This window comes from Marmota flaviventris, chromosome 20, assembly GCF_047511675.1.
Source record: "Marmota flaviventris isolate mMarFla1 chromosome 20, mMarFla1.hap1, whole genome shotgun sequence".
Taxonomy (NCBI): domain Eukaryota; kingdom Metazoa; phylum Chordata; class Mammalia; order Rodentia; family Sciuridae; genus Marmota; species Marmota flaviventris.
The window spans coordinates 6,403,156-6,421,035 of NC_092517.1; the positions used below are offsets into that span (position 1 = coordinate 6,403,156).

The window sequence follows — 17,880 nt, forward strand, 5'->3', positions numbered from 1 at the left end:
AGTCCCTCCCGTGCACGGGATCTTATGGCTTATTGCTCGGGATCTACCACTGAAAAAAACCCAGTGCTGCTCTCCTGGTTCTGATGTTCTGGTGGGGAGCAGTGGTCGGCAGCCGGAGGAGCACATGGGTATGCTGCACCAAGGTAGCAAATAGCTAGATATCAGTGGAGCACATAAGGACCTCAGGTCCCAGGGAGGGTTGTTGTATCAGGTCAGATCATAAGATTCCTGTGGTCCTAGGCCTTTGAGCAGTGCCCTGAAGGAGGTAAGGAACTCAGCCCTATAAAACCTGTGAACGTGCTTTCAAGCTGGCGAGGTCCGTGAATGTGAAGAGGAGTGTTTGGCCTGGGAAGGAAAGAAAGGAGCCCCCTGTGACTGACCAATGGGCAGTGCTGGGCCGTGAGGTCAGCCAGCAGTGGAGGCCCAGTGCAGAATTTCAGGGAAAGCCCAAGTAGGGACCTGGGATTTCCTTGGCCGTGGATGTGTAGCTCATGCAGGATTCTGAGCAGAAGAGTAGCATGCTATCATTTGCATTTTATTGAAGGAGATTTCCAGTCTCTGAATGGGGACTCTGATTATGTAACTCCAGAAGGGGACCATGTGAAAGATGCTGGGGACTCGGGCCAGACTGGACATCATGGTTAGGTTCTGGATTTATTCTCAATGTGGAGCCAACTGGTTCATTAATGATGGATAGATCACGACTGAGAATAAACTTAAAACAGAGTAGCACAGCAAAGTCCTGGCAGGCTTGGAACCCAAGCCTCCCCTGCAGAACCCAGGCCCAGGCTTTTTTCCACTGCTTCTGGACCACAGTTCTCCCTGTTCCCCAGCAAACGGGTCCCAACCCTCCGTAGTTGGGGGGGGGGGGGTGTGAGGCCAGCAACCCGACAACAGGATCCAAATCCTCTCTCCACTCACACTTCTAGGAATTCCTGTTCTTTCTCCCTTTCATTTCAAAATTAAGCCCAAGTGAATTCTATTATTGAATACAGGCCTTATCTTTTCACATGCTGGGCATAGAACAGCTTTGAAAGATAGATTTTCATGACCCACCAGTTTGCAGACATAGTGACCAAGGCTTACAGAAGTCATATCACTTACTTAAAAAACAGGCCCATCAATTTAGGGCCAGAGCTGGGGCCCAGGGACAAGTTAATGGGTGACCTTTCTCCCTCTGCACTGCATTCTTTCCCACAGAAGTGACCAGAGACAGAATTGACAAGAGACTTCCTGAATTAGGATAGGACTCATGTGTTTGCTTGTTTTGACTCTCCACCTCCTGTTGGCTGCGGCCAGCATGTGACATGTTGTGCAATGTCCTTTCCTGGAAGGCACACTGGAGAACGTTTAGTTTAATTGTGGTTCAACTTAAACAGGAGGCCATCACCTCGTTTCTTCCTTTTGCAATACTGTGTTGATTCCCAGCTGCCCAGGGGGCCGATGGGGTAAGGACTAAAGGGACGACAGGATCAACCCTGCAAACTTAGAACTCTGAGTTGGGGTGTGGGGGTGAAGGGTCAGATCAGAAACGGTCTCTGGCAAAGTCCTTTGACAGTTCAGCCTTCAAGAACTTGGAAGAGCTGTTCGTCTTGCCCCTTCTCAAGTGACAGGTGATAAATTGCCCCTAAACATCATGTCTGCTGTTGCATGAGTATCACTGTCACCAGGGTCTGGCAGGGAATCCCTTCTTTGGCCTTCTCCGGCTCCTGTGGGCAGCCACAAGATGTTTTCCTCCAGCCTCAACACCAGCAGTCTTGCATTTGACTGGCCAGTTTTCTATAATCACAAGTGCCTCTGGCCAAAGGCCCGAAAGCGTCTCTGATTTTAAGAAGCCGTGCAGCTACAGGGGCCTATCTGGATGACTCAGGATAAATTCTGTGACTCAGAATCTTTCACTTTAATTACGTGGACAATGTTGTTACTCCAGGTTAGGTAATGTAGCCACAGATCTTGGGAAAAGATCCCAGCCATCACTCAGGGACTCTTTTTCCACCAACCTCCTAGTAATGTTTGGTGAATAAAATGGTTACCCAACGTAATCTTTTCAGTTTTTTTTCTGTTTGCTGGGTAGAGCAGATCTTCAGGAGCAGGGGGTCCAACAGCTCAAACACACAGACCAGGCACTGGTCACATAGCTCATGGTCAAGTGGAAAATGTATTCACTTAGGACTCCCAGGGAGGAAAGGATAAGGAAAGATTTCCATTTGAATATGTACTATTCAGTGTTTTCTATAACCTAAAACGTACTACGTCATTATTTATCATGGAACCAATAAGAGAGAAGAAATGGGATAGATTGTAATCTTGTAGTGACTTTTAAAGTAGATTTTTTCACACATGTGCGCGTGCACACACACACACACACACAACACACCTACTGAACATTCCTCTCCAATGTTTTCCTTTCCACTGTCCATGACTTAGCAAGGACTTGGGATTTGGAGGCAGAAATGTTACCAAATGTTGTGGGATGTATCATTCATGTGCTCTGAATCTAATTTCTGAAATGGCCTCCTAGGCCAGGTGCCATGGCACACAGCTGTAATCCCAGTGACTCTGGAGGCTGAGGCAGGAGGATTGCAAGTTCAAAGTCAGCCTCAGCAACTTAGTGAGGCCCTAAGCAACTCAGTGAGATGCTGTCTCTAAATAACATACAAAATAGGGCTGGGGATGTGGCTCAGCGCTTGAGTGCCCCTGAGTTCAATCCCCGCTCCCCGTCCCCCCCGCCAAAAAAAATGAAAAAAATAAAAAATTTAATGGCCTTGTACAAGTTGTTTCAGGGAATTCTAAGCAGAATCAATGAGACTGTGCATGGGGCCCATCCATCAGAGCTCTTAGTTCCTTAATAAATGCATCAAAAATATCAGGCATGTTCACTTCCGAGATCGGAAGTGGGATAGGTGTTACTGCCCAAATGTGGAAGACCTAGCCCTGGCCTCACGAAGGGGTTTCATCCTGGGAAAATGAAATATGTGAGCCATTGTAATTGAAGCAGTTAAACAATAACGACACGAGGAATGAGTGGTGTGCGTCGGAAAATTCCAGAAGGAAGAGCAGTGGAACAGAAATAAAGGTGTCAAGGAAGGAAAAACTGCAACCATTGTCGGTAGATTGGAAAGAAGAGGATGGTTTGATGCGGTGATTTGTGCTGGGTGGAATCTGGACCTAGGTTCAGAAGAGTAAGCAAGGATCTGTCCGTGTCAGAACCTGAGCACCAAACAGAGAACCTAGAATCCTATTATGAATTGGGCTATGCAGGGGCAAGGAGCCACAGACCAGCAGATATTGATAACAAACGTTAAACTTGGATGAAGAAAATGCGAAAGGTCCTGAAAAGAATCATCCATGATGCACGCGGAGAAGGCTTTAAAGAATTGGCTTCCGTGAACTATGATTCACCCTAAAATGGCCTTAAAATATAAATACTGTGTGACACATTTAATAAACGGCGTATAAATGTTTTATGCCCTATTCTTTATCATGCTGACATTCTTTAATTCCTTTCAGACCATCCATTCGCTGGTGATGTTGTCTTCCCCAGGGAAATCAGTTTCACCAACCTGCAGCCCAATCACACTGCCGTGTACCAGTGTGAAGCCTCCAACGTCCATGGCACCATCCTGGCCAATGCCAACATCGATGTTGTAGGTAAGCACACCTGAGAGCAGATGGGGGTCTTCTGTCTGCAGAAGAAAAATGGTCGAGGGTCTGGGTTACAAGTCCCGGCTGAATTCTGGACACAGAAAACATGGGGGAAGAGATCAGAGCCTCATTCTCCTTCGCTGTGGGCATTTGATGCACTATACTTGCAAAACGTATTGAATGTGGCTACATTTGTCATTCAAGAACGTGTCCCGTAATAGTCAAATCTCTTCCACTCTTATTAACACGGCTGAGATGTAGGAAAATGTCATCCGCATGTACTTCTTTCAGGAAGGTCTGAAACGGTATTTGTGTCATTTGCAAATAGATGTTGTTCCATTGATCCAAACCAAAGATGAAGAAAATTACGCTACGGTGGTTGGCTACAGTGCTTTCTTACATTGCGAGTTCTTCGCTTCACCGGAGGCAATCGTGACCTGGTAAGCCAGCCCGCCATTTCCTCAGAGAATGACTGTGGGTAGTTTGTGCCTGTTTCTTCATCCATCATTTGATGGACTGCATGGCGTCCGTGTTGCTAACATGGAGCTAATGCCTCTGAGAAATAAGGAAAGCAACTTAATTATCTGCCGCTACAGGAAAACATTGCCTGGATTGCTAGCATGGTCTCACTGGGGGAAATGCCAAAGGCCATTTTTGTTCATAAAGAAAAACCAAAGAATCGAAGTGATTCCTAAGACAATTTTAAAGATAGATTTGCTTTTCCATGATGGGGGACATCTAAAGCCATCTATTACCCCTTTGCTGTTATTTCAGAATTCTCTAAATAATGATCTAAATCTGCATCTCATTCCAAACATGCATGTTTATAACTTTACCAACCATCGTTGTGATTTTTTTATTTCCAGTACTTTAATTGGCAATCTAAGTTCAAACTCATTGTCCTATAGATCTACCATATTGGCTTCTTTAGTGAAAGAGCTTCATTGAACTTCGGTTAATAAATGTTTCCGTTGCCCTTCAGAGGTGGGGTAGGGTCCTACAAAGGTGGGGCACATTTTGCCTGTACTTAAAATCGTGATCTTCTGTTCACCGTGGGGTTTTTGCAACTGTTCGTTTAATAAACACTTCGTTAAAATATTATGTATCTCGTTCATTGAAATGTTTGGCACCCTCTTAAATTTGCCAACCAGAGCAAACCCCTCACTCATCTCAGCTGCATCCAAATCCTCTGTGAGCTGCAGCCCCGGCTTGACTTCTGCAATTTTTAGTAGAGCAGTTGCTTATTGGGAAATGAACAGGGTAAATCAAGCTGAGGCAGGAAATATTTGGAAAATGGATGAAGGTGGGAGAAAATGACTCTGGGGTGGGTAGGGTGGATGTGATCCATGTCTACCAAACAGGGAGGATTCCCTGGCTTGTCGTATTCTGGAATATCCCTTGTTCTCCCAGGACAGCAGGAGGCTTAGAAGGTTCATTACCTCTTCCAATGACTGGCTTTCCCATTCAGTACCCTGGAGCAATCGTGAACTAAAGGGTTCTCCATCAATTAGCCAGAAAATATTTATTAAGCTCTGAGGACAGAGGGGAAGCGGTACTGATAGCTCTGAGAAAGGCAGAGGCGTAGAGCAGAGATCGGATTTCCTTTAGCCACAGTCTATCTGGGCAGATAAGATAGGTATCTGTGGCCAATTCCAAGGAAAGAAAATGTCAACCCCAGTGGGATATTCCAAAGGTCTGCTGAGCTCCTGAAGCATTGTTAAGCCCAAATAATACCAGGGATGAAACTCAGAAGAGTATACAATTCCGTCACACCCCAGGTTGACGCAAACTTTGTATCTCCACAGGGAGATGGCAGATGAAGCGCAGCCTCTCCAGGGCAGGCGGTACCATGTCCACAGAAACGGCACGCTGCAGATCAACAGAACCACCGAAGAAGATGCGGGGTCCTACTCTTGTTGGGTAGAAAACTCTTTAGGAAAAACTGCAGTCACAGCCAACTTGGATATTCGAAGTATTTTGATTTCCTTTTTTCCTTTGCATGAATTCTCACAGGGGTTCATTGTGTCTTCAAGTGAAACCACGTGATTTAAGTTTGCACACCTGTCAAAGTCCTCTAGACCCCTTTTCAAAAGTGGTGGCTTGCAATTTCATCAGCCGCTCGGGAGGCTGAGGCAGGAGGATTGCCACTTCAAAGCCAGCCTCAGCAAAATTGAGGCTCTAAGCAACTCAATAAGACCCTGTCTCTAAATAAAGTGCAAAATAAGGCTTGGGATGGGGCTCAGTGGCAGTGTACCCCGAGTCCAATCCCTATTACCCGCCTCCCAAAGAAAAGACTTTTACAAGCATGACAGAATATAACACATACATGGATTTATACAATTTTAAGAGGGAGCTAGGTATCCTCGGTTTTGGATATTTGAAAGTTTTGAAATGTCATGTTATTTTTTTATATATTTCTATAATGATATTTTATTTCAGTAGTCAACTCAAGGTAGTATTACTGATAAGCAGTTCTTTCAGATAAACATTTCACTAACTCATAAAAGCTGTGCTTTCATAAAAATTGAAGAATGTCAGAATGTGGATTTTTTTTTTCTTTTTGAACCACAAATAGTATTTTCTTCTGTCTGTCTTCATAATGCTACTCCTAAGAACTTGTGAATAGCCTCTTGGGCATCCCTGGGGTTTTGACTTCAATATTACTCAGAGAAAACACAGAGATTAGAAAGGACCTACAGGGACAGAGAGCGGGATTCGCTCTTGTGTCACACTGATGTCATGGCCTCTCACCTCGTTCTGCCTGGAGGAGAGGAATCATTTGTCCAATCATATGTCACTGCATTATCTTCTCCCTCTGCTCTGACTCAGCCTCCTTCCCTCTCTCCTTTGTCTTTTTTCTTATTGCTTTTTTTGATTTTCCAGTATGCATCTCTTTCCGTGCCCTAAGGTAGCCAATGTGCCAAGCCCATGGGCTATATTTTTATATGATGCAAACATTCTCCCCCACTGTGTGCTCATCTCTGATGTCTCCCTGCGTCCAAGTATGTACAATGTTAAGATGCACTTAAGGAGTTAATGAAGATGACTGCTTCTGTACCTCAGAAAGCAAATCTATGTCAAGGGTCAGCCATCAGCCAGGGTTCAGAGTCAAGGAGAGGGGATCTAGAATCCAGAGGAACATTATTGCTGCCCAACGTGTGGGCCTCGGCACTGCCCGTAACCAGACAAGCTCAGGAACTTTCAGTGTGCTGTGTCTGTTTTATGTGTTAGGACTTTGTAAAAATCACAGGGATGAAGGGCCAGGGGTATGGTTCTGTATATTTAAAAGAATGTTCAGCAAGAAGCTAAGTAGAGAAGGAGCTGAAGGGGTACGTTTTGGTCTCTGCTGGGCTGGGTTCAAAGTCTTCTTCAATTCTCTTAGCAGTTAGGAAGCCTTGGTCTCACACTCAATTTCAGCCTATATTTGTTTGTGCAAGGTGGGAATATTAATATTTATAGTTATTATAATTATAAAATGCCACAGTGAATGTACTGAGTCCCGGAAATACGATGATCACTTATTTGATGGTGTCTATTTTTATGAAATGATTATTTTACTTTGAATTTAGAATTAGGATAAGATATTTAATCATCCTTGATATTTAATCACTTTAATTGTCACTTCAAGTTTTGTGCCTGGGACATGGAATAAGCAATTTTATTAACACTTTTACCTTTTTGAAAAATCATTTCATTGAGAAACTTGTAGATAGTGAATGTTAGACACAGTTGTAGAGTTGGAGGTCAGTTCATGAAATTTGTTTTTTACCTCCAATAGGGTTCCCAGGTACCAAGTGCCATATTAAAAGTGTATCTCTTTCAATTTTTCATTAAAGAGTAAAGATTGTTTTGTTTTGTTTTTCTTTATTTTTTTGTGGTGCTGGGGATTGAACCCAGGGCCTTGTGCATGTGAGGCAAGCACTCTACCAACTGAGCTGTATCCCCAGCCCCAAGACTGTGTTTTAAAGCAGTCATAGAGAAGCAACTATTTTTTTTATATTTATATTTTCTTGATTTTTAAAACAATAAATGATAGCAGAATGCATTACTATTCTTATTACACATGTAGAGCACAATTGTTCATGTCTCTGGTTGTATATAAAGTATATTGACACCAGTTGGTGTCTTCATACATGTGCTTTGGATAATGATGTCCATCACATTCCACCATCCTTGCTAATCCCCTGCCCCCTCCCTTCCTCTCCCACCCCTCTGCCCTATCTAGAGTTCTTCTACTTCTACCATGCTCCCCCTCCCTACCCCACTATGAATGAGCCTCCTGATTCATAGTGGGATAGGGAAACATTCAACATGTGTTTTTTGGGGATTGGCTAACTTCACTTAGCATTATCTTCTCCAATGCCATCCATTTACCTGCAAATGCCATGATTTTATTCTCTTTTATTGATGAGTAAAATTTCATTGTGTATATATGCCACATTATTTTTTTTATCCATTCATCCACTGAATGGCATCTAGGTTGGCTCCACAGTTTAGCTATTGTGAATTGTGCTGCTATAAACATTGATGTGGCTGTGTCCCTGTAGTAAGCTGTTTTTAAGTCCTTTGGATATAGACCAAGGAGAGGGATAGTTGAGTCAATTGGTGGTTCCATTCCCAGATTTCCACGGAATCTCCATACTGAAGAAGCAGCTATTTTTCAAGACAGCCATAATATCAATGTTTAAGCTTTCTATTGTTGATACTATTAATTTATTTTTGTTTTAAACTACCATCCACTGTTATGCAGTCAACAAGATTCAAATATGTATCAAATACCTAATTTGCAAAGACTCCCTGCTGAACTCACATGGTCCACTGTGTAACAAAACAGCCTCAGACTTGACCTTTGTAAGGCTCGCTTTCCAATTCCCCGTGTCCATGTTGGTAGTCACGTGTGCATGGTCTTCTGAACTTAGCCTCGGGTTTCTGAATTAACAATAAGCATGCTAATAGAATATCAAATAACTTTCCATTTTATTACATGATGCATCCAAAGGCACTAGAAAAAAAATTGTGTTATTTGCAACTTCTAGAAGCCTTTGTTGGCTTACACTTTTCTTTGCCCAAGAAATGGTAAGAAAAACTGTCAAGCTATTGATTTGCACTTTTCCCTACATTTTTTCTAGGGGTCCAGGCCTGCACAGAAATGAAACAGTAATGATGTGTATGATGTCAGATTATATGACACAAACATCGCAAGAGGGTTTGACAGTGATGTTGACAATTTGGGGCTGATTAAAATGCAGGTCATGGATCCCAAGGTAAGCCGAGCTCTCCAGTTCTAACTCATGTCTTTGTTTGATGAAAACAGATGCTACAAAACTCCGAGTTTCTCCTAAGAATCCTCGTGTCCCCAGATCGCACGTGCTCGAGTTACACTGCGAGAGCGTATGTGACTCACACTTGAAGCACAGTTTGAGGCTGTCCTGGAGCAAAGATGGGGAAGCTTTTGAATTTAATGGCACAGAAGATGGCAGGTGGGTCAAATCTCTGAAGGGCCATCATCTATGTGTGGGCTGAATTCTTTGTATTAGGAAAAGAAGAGTTTAATTCACAGTGAATTAACATAGTTCAGGGTTCAAGTCTTTAGTTAAAAGGTCAGACGACACTCATTTGTCTTTTCCATCATGTTTACATTCTTGTTTTTAGGAATGACTTGTCACATGACATGTACCATCCTTGTAGTGCCTGAACCAGAAGCCACTCCAGGTAGCCCAGCCCGATGGGTTGCACGGAAGTAGGTGCTTTTGAGACCACTGGGGATGCGGCAGGAGCTGGGTCGAGTGGACACTGCAGTTGTGATCTAGATACCCGGAACTTGCTGCTCTCTCCATAGCCACCTCACCCCCTTGGGGTCCCCTGCAGAGTCCAGCCACTGCCCACTACCATGTTTGCCAGAGCCACTCTCTGCTCATCTTGCTTCATAGAAAGATGGTGCCCATTTCCCTTCGGCCTCCCAGTCTCCTAGGAGAACTTTTTGCTGACAAAATTTCAGTACTGGAATTCTTGTTGCTAGAAAGTACTTAGCAACTATAGTCCTTCCATGGTGTCCATGGGGGAGATTGGTTCCAAGACCCCCTCCAGATACCAAAATCTGTTAATGCTCGTGCCTTCTATATAAAATGGTGCAGTACTGCCTCTAACCTCCCTTTCAAGCCAGGCTCCTTATGCTTTGAACCTCACATCTTACACTTTAAATCATTTTTAGGTTATTTGTAACATTTGATACAATGTAAACATCAAGTAAATAGCTATTATACAGTGCTGTTCGGGGGAATAACAAACAAGGACCTTATATATTCAGTACAGATGAACTTTTTGTAAAAATATTTTCAATCCACAATTGTTTGAATCAATGAATGAAGAATCCGATGGGAGTGGAGTCCTGGTGTTGTATTTTAGAGTATCCTGCACAGGGGGACTGTGGAAGGCAGGGGAGCATACAGAGATGCCAGGTAGCACCAGAGAATGTTAATATCACTGAAGAGGAAAAGAATCCATCAGATTCAAAAGCATCAGGATGCCCGCTCTGTCCCTTGAGAATGTGTGGAAGGTAACTTTGAATCCTTTTGCACTGTCACTTAAGCAAGGGTTGAAAAGCTACCCTCTTGGAGCCAAATCTATCCTAAGTCAGATTTTGTTATTTATGACTCTGAAAGGTATTTCAACGGGACACGTGCTCTTCCCGTGAGACCTTAGCAGGATCAATTGAAAGCATGGACTCCAGTGGGTGGCTTGGCTTTGAATCCCAGCAGTGTCACCGATGGCTTTCCATCTGTGTTGCCTGCACTCCACATTCTAGAACGTGGCTTGATGGAAAACACTAGGGGTCAACCTTCATCGTAGGGTGATTGTGAGTGAACTCACCAAGCACTTAGAAAATAGCACTGTGGACCCCTTTGATAGTTATTATTGGTACTGTTCATTTCCCCAGGCTCCTTTTTTTGTTTGTTTCTGTAACTTGCTTGGCCTCTATTGGTATTGGTGTGTGTGTGTGTGTGTGTGTGTGCGCGTGTGCACATGCACGTGCATGTGAGTGCATGTGTGATATGTATGCATTTGTGTGCACGCACCTGTGTGAGCGTGCACGTGTGTTCAGGCTCACCTTTCTGTGAAGGTGCTGGCACCTCACCTGCTTCCTCCTCTCCATCCTATATGTGCAGACTTGTAGGAAAATAGTGTAAACATTGCAATTCATTCTCACTAAAGCAAGAACTGACGAACTCTACAGAGCCACACGCTGCCACAGACAGCTTGACCCTCACATTAGGTCTCAGTCAACCTGTCAGCTTCGGAAATCAGCCCGAATTCTCTCTCTTGTCAAAATTACCCAATTACCTCGGTTCTTCCATGGGATCTCTGGGCTGCTTCCAGGAAGAGAATCGGAGACCACGCTTCATCGGGGATGTGACATGCACACTGACGGTGTGACCCCTGCATCTCTAAGCCTGATTTTCAGGGTGACTGGGTTGTACCGTTTCTTCAAGATGCTGGGATTGCCACTCAGAGGGACCACTGGCTATCCAGTGGACTGAGCAAGTGTTGCAGATAGCCCAGCGTTCTCTGAACAGGCAGTGGGACAGTAGCCTGAGCTCAGGAGGGACCTCAGGTGTGTGCAGGGCAGAGGGGGTAAGTACTGCCCAGGAGGAGTTGGAGTTTTTTGGTACCAGGGATTGAACTCAGGGGCACTCAACCACTGAGCCCCATCCCCAGCCCTATTTTGTATTTTATTTAGAGACAGGGTCTCACTGAGTTGCTCAGCACCTCGATTTTGCTGAGGCTGGCTTTGAACTCATGATCCTCCTGCCTCAGCCTCCTGAGCCACTGGGATTACAGGGTTGGCTCACCATGCTGGGTGATAACCACAAAGATAAGCTAAGTTTAAAGTGTTCTTAGTTATTCCCTTTGAGCACTTTTTCTCTCAGGCTGTGTGCACGAATCAGTTCATATGATTTGTACTTCTAAAAAGAAAGAAAATATTGGTATCCCCATTTTTCAGATCAGCTGAACTGGGCTCACTTTTTTGTTTAAAAATATATACGTAGGAATTGATGGGCCTGCATTGCATCTCTCCAAGTCATCACTTTGTCATTCTGTCCTCAGTGAAATGTGGCAAGTGCACAGAGGGAAGGCTGATGTGGACGGGGGATGATACAACTGGGCAATGCACCTGAAAGGGTGGGAGGTTTTCCAGCGAGCAGGCTACACAGGTGTGGTAAGGTAAGACAAGCAGAGGAAGGAATCCAGAAGTACAGAGACAGAAGTTCTTTGAGCAGCATCCAGCTGAACTATGATAGGAACAAACTGCAAAGAAAACATGTTGTCGTCTCAGGCACTGAGAATTCGGAACTGTTTGTTACTGCAGCATAACATAGCATATCCTTGCTAAAGCACAGACTTCTCAAATTTTGATGTACATCAGGTCAGAATCACTCTCACTTCATCATCAAATCATCCTTGTCCCACCTTCAAATATTCTGATTTGAAATGTAGACCGAGGCTAGGGCATGAAATTTACGACAATCTTCTTAGGTTCACACCTACAACCTGATTTTAAGATCACTGTATCTTGATTAAGGTGAGGAGACTATAGAATACTCATGATATTGAAAAAAACTGCATAACTTAGCAACGGATTACCAAAAAAAATGACCCTTTCTGACGTGAAGTAAATCTATGCTGGGGCACAATATTGGCCAAAAAAATTTCAGCTCCCACTGGCCCTTGTGGATAAATAGCTTCATAAGGGTATTAAAGCCTCATTTGAAGAAGTTTAATATCAGAGTGATTTCCTCATCTAAGTGGGTGACCTTGTCCGGCATTGTAGGTACATGCAATATTATGACACTGTATCATATAGATATATAACTGACATGAATGAAAAAATTAATTTATGTCAAAGTTTTATTTTGTCTAGAACCATAGTCAGAATTGTTTGTTGTTGCTGTTTGCAGTGCGGGTATTGACCCCAGGGCTTCATGCACGGTAGCCAAGAGCTCTACCTCTGAGCTATATCTCTAGCTGCTTATAGTGAGACTTTTCATCAACCAGATCAGGTAGTATTGATGGGCAAATTGTGAAACTATTGGTGTAGGTGTGAGGCTTATTGTCTATAATCAAAAGGCAGAACTTTTGGGGCTGGGATTGTGGCTCAGTGGTAGAGCACTTGCCTAGCATGTGTGAGAACTGGGTTCGATTCTCAGCGCTGCATATGAATAAATAAAATCAAGGTCCACTGACAACTAAAAAATAAAAATCAATGAATAAAGTTTAAAAAAAGAGGCAGAACTTTTGACTACACTTTGAAATAGATTACTACAATTCAAACGTCCAACAGTTTATGAGTTTTCCATTAGAATTTTCAGGAAGAGTCACTCTTTGCCTAAGAATGACACAACATTATTTCAACTAAATACCCACTGCCATGAGTATATTCTGAATTTAATGGCATTAAAAAAAAAAAAAATATATATATATATATATATATATATATATATATATATAAATTATGCTGAAAATATGTAGGTATAGGGTAAAAGGTATTATAAAGAATTAATTCTCTTTGTAAATTATAAAGACAAAGTTAAAAAAATTACAAGTAGTAAAAACTCTGCTGCAAATTTGGCAAAAATGGAAGAAGAAAACGCTGGTTGAAATGAGTTTTAGAAAGAAGTCCTAGACTGCCACCTACTGTCCACACACAAGCCCCATGGTTTAATCGTTATCAGATTTCAGTAGGATTCCACCTGGAGACAGAGCGGGAGAGAAAATGGAAGCTTGTCAAAACCAGAGTTTTTTTTTAGACTCTGTGTCAGTTGTCCTGGTTCCTAACCAGGTGGGATTCAGAATCTGCCTCTGGAAGCCGCATCCAGAGGTTGATGCTGTGTAGGGTTCCCAGCTCATGTAGCGAGACTCACCCAATACACCTTGGTCCTGTCCTGACCCTTGCGTCCCCGATGGTAGGGTATCCTAAGTTTTTACTTATGTGAACTGAAATTAGCCACTCAGAAGGCTGAGGGTCATGTTTTCTCTCATGTGGAAACTAGAGAGAAAAATGCTTCCTCCTCCCTCTCCCCAAAAAACGTGTGTGGGAATCTCATGGAAATCAAAGGGACATAAGGGACATCAGTAGAGGAGACCAAGGGGGGCTGCCCAGAAGGAGGGGAAGAACAGCAGTGGTACTGAGAAAAGAAATCGACCAAAATATACTGTTCAATTATGCGCATGTGCAAATATGTGAACCCCACAGTTATAAATAATCGTAATGCACCAATTTTAAAAAATAAGACGCTAACATACATATACACATACATACATACGTAAAAAGAAACATGGCATCCCTTCTATGGCTATGTGGACATCTCTGTATGCTCAAATAATACTTGACCTCTAGTATTTATCTGGGGCCTTCTTTCCGGATGTTTGCAATTTGTGGAATTGTTTTTTTTTTTCCCCTCTTTAGAATCATCATCCATGGGTAGTATGTGCCCTTCAAAGGCTTCTGTTTCTATTGTTTCTGTTATTTTTATTCTCATCGGATACTCTCTTCTCCTCCCTGGTAGGATAATTATTGACGGAGCCAATCTGACCATTTCTAATGTCACTTTGGAGGATCAAGGCATTTACTCCTGTTGGGCTCAAACTGCTCTGGATAGCGTGACCGAGATGACGCAAGTCACTGTCCTCGGTAAGTTTGCCGTGACTTTGATGATTGTGCTCTGTTGTTCCGAGGTGACAAAGCCTAGGGATGATTATGTGAGCCCCTGCGCATCTATTAGTAGCTGGGGCTTTTTGTTTCAGAACGAATCCCACTTGGAATGCGTTCTCCTCCTATAGAAGATGTTAATTCATACTAAATTTCTTTTCCCTTCCTGGGTAAGTTTGTCTGTGTCAGTGTGAGGTTGGCGATGCTATCAACAGAAAGAGAAAGCAAGGTGTGCTCATGCCCCTAGTCCCCTGGAGCTCCCAGCCCTTTCCTGGGGTGCATAGAAATGAGGCTGGGGAATGGAGCTGGATTAGCGAGTGGAATGGTCTGGATTGGGGGTGTAGTGCTGGATGCACGGTGGCCATGCTGTGTACCAGAACCACACAAGGAGCCCCCCAAGGTCCAGCGAGGGTGGGGAGGGATGTCAAGTGTTCTGCATGCCTTTGATTTTTAAAGTAATAATCCTAATTAGGGAACAGTGTGCACACTTCACTGAGTGTAATCAACGCGATCGTCCCTGAAATCACCAGCATTTATGGCCCTGGGCCCCTCTACAGAATGTTTTCCAATTTCCTTTGTGGACCTGCTCCCAAGTAGCTCCTGGAAACCTGCCCTGTAGGGACAATATCAGCAAGTCATTTGCCATCTAGCTATCTTTGGGTACAGCCCACAGGGAGTCCTGGGAGTAGCAGGGTGTGTGTGTGTGTGTGTGTGTGTGTGTGTGTGGCGGGGGGTGTTTATTTCCTTACCTCCTCCCTGCAAGCTGGCTGTATCTCACAGGGAAGTTAAACTCCTGTAGGAAGGGTTTCTGCATGCAATTTCTTCTTACGGGATTCTGGTAATGGTTCTGTCAACCTCAGTATTTCAAGTCACCCCTACAGTCAATCCCTGGAAACCCTAGGTGCCCTGCATGTTTCTAAGGAATCCTTATTAAAAACTATGGGACTATCCCAACACATGTGAGCTATTTATTTCTTCTAGGACCCTGACTTACACAGACAATGATGCAATTTCCATTTATTCAGTTTCACTGGGCACCACTTAGTCTTTTTTTTTTTTTCTATGTATTTATATATTCTTATACCAAGGATTGAACCCAGGGGTGCTTAACCACTGAGCCACATCCCCAGCCCTTCTTATTTTTTTAATTTTGAGACAGGGTCTCACTCATTTGCTTTGGACTTCTCTAAGTTTCTGAGGCTGGCTTTGAACTGTGATCCTCCTGCCTCAGTCTCTCAAGGCTCTGAGGTTACAGGCATGAACCACTGTGCCCAACTGCTTCGTCTTTATGTTAGCTGGTTGATGTTTCTTAAAAGCATTTGATTTTGTTGAAACTCCTCTATCATATGTCTAGATTAATCATGGTTATGAACAGGACTTTGTGTCCTTAGCATCCTGGTCCTTGGAGTCACAGGTAGGTTACTAAGGTGCTGTAGATTGGGAAAGAAACAGTCTCCTCTGAGGTCAGCAAGTAAAAACTGGGTTTACAGGTTGGGATTCATGAAGTGAAGACAACAGCCACCAAATTAGGCTCTACTGGGGGGGGGGGGGAAACAAAGAAGATACAAAGTTCATCCCAGTTGTAGGGGTATGAACTTGGTACAGTGGGACTGTAGCTTTGGGCAAGATGTTTGGTGGTAGGTATGTGAGTTTCTGCAGGGTTCTGTATGCATAAAGATGTAATCTTCTAGTGACTCTCCTAACCAGATAGTAATGATTCACCAGATAAAATGCATAAGTATCAAGTAAATTGGAGTTTATCACATGCACCATGAGTATAGGAGTATGTATCAGGATCCATGAACTTTGCCTCTGAATGTTCTGAGTATCAGCCGTGATACCGGCATAGGCTATGACCTGGCCTTTAGTATCTCAATTTCCTTGCAAAATCTAAAGTTCTGTCTATATGATGAGTCTGCCACTCTCTGGAACCATTGCATTTTGGTAATTTCAGATCAGTAGTGGTTTTGGTACAATTTATGTATAAAGTAATGCTCTAAGCTTTTAAAAATAAACTTAAAAATAATTTTTGAAGAATATTCTGTGAGATAGGATACATTTTAAAAACCACTCCCTTGAGTTTGAATTCCACTTTTTTGCACTCCAATCTCAAGTTTTAAAAAGTGTATTTCAATAATACATGGTGATAAATGTTGATTAACCCACATGTTGTTTCTAAGACTTATATCCTAGAAAATGATTTTATTTTATTTTATTTTTTTGTACCAGGGATTGAATCCAGGGATGCTTAATCACTGATCCACTTTTAATTTTTTTTTTTTTTTTTTTAATTTTGAGACAGGGTCTCACTAAGTTGTTTAGGGTCTCACTAAGTTGCTGAGGCTGGCTTTGAACTTGGAAACCTCTTGTCACAGCCTCCTTAGCTGCTGGGATTACAGGTGTGTGCCACCATGCCTAGCAAAAATAATTTTTAAAAGCACAGGTTAACCCATTTAGTCAGATGTCATTTCCCAAAGCCTTAACCTAAAGACGCTTTCGGAATATCATTATCTAAAGTCTCAGTTGCAAGCCTCATCAAATCTAGCTCCTTATGATCCTCAGGTGAGATTTTAATCTCAGATACCACACTCTGCATTCCTTGTCTCCAGAAGATTAAGGATTTAGTGGACTCTTACTAAATGCTAAGTAGAAAACCAGAGTTCTCTGTGCTCAGAGATTCAGAAACCTGGTCGTGAAAAGATACCCTCTAGTTTTAGGCCCTAATATTTGGACACAGTCAGGGATGACACTTGAAAAATCAGAACGTTGCGTTCTTAACAGGAAACAAGGCTTTTTGGTCAACGTCCATTTTCAACAATTCAGCAGCACTTGGCTGCTACTTTCCACTCAGAGAGAAAAGAGCCCTCTGGAAAGCGATGTTGGATAATACCCTCATTGTCTCCTCTGGGCAAAGACGAATATTCTAGAGGACTTGAGAAAATTAAGAGCACATTACCGAAGCAAGGACTCTTCGAGATAAGATTTTTTTTTTTTTAAATGTCGATTTCATTTTGAATATCCTAGAAATTTCTGTGTCCTTTAAACGTAGACATTCATCACCCCCTAATCAGCCTTCCACGTGCCTTCACACCAGTGCCAGATCTCCGTCTCGTAATGTAAGGCCATAAAAGTGGCTACTGTACACCAAGAATATACGTTGTCATAAATTACAATGGAAATCCAAAATAATTGCAGAAAAGAAAGGTCAAACTCATGTTCCCGATCTTCTTTTTCTATAACCATAGGACCTAATTTTTCTTGCTTTTACATGATATTTATACGCACGATTGAAGTGCCAATATGTTTTTCACTTAGCATTTAGTCACAATTATGTAGAAGGCATCGTGGACAATGCAGAAATGAATATAACAGGGTCCCTAATCTGGAAGATTTTTTTTTTTTTTAATCACACACAGATGAGCAATGAGACCTCTAAAAGCATGAGCTAGAGGAAAGTAGATGACCCATTTGGGACACATTATGTTTCCCAAACTTGATTGAGCATAATCATTCCCCAGGGAATGTGT

General features: G+C 42.8%; 1 protein-coding gene across 1 annotated transcript in view; it reads left to right on the forward strand.

The window, feature by feature from the left end:
• Positions 1-17,880, forward strand: part of Chl1 (cell adhesion molecule L1 like) — a 192,819-nt gene that overhangs the window by 148,290 nt on the left and 26,649 nt on the right. Inside the window, exons 12-16 of the mRNA XM_027931903.2 lie at positions 3,511-3,651; positions 3,974-4,085; positions 5,451-5,617; positions 8,960-9,125; positions 14,211-14,335. Of these exons, the coding sequence (XP_027787704.2) occupies positions 3,511-3,651; positions 3,974-4,085; positions 5,451-5,617; positions 8,960-9,125; positions 14,211-14,335 (711 nt within the window). The remainder of the gene's footprint in view (positions 1-3,510; positions 3,652-3,973; positions 4,086-5,450; positions 5,618-8,959; positions 9,126-14,210; positions 14,336-17,880) is intronic.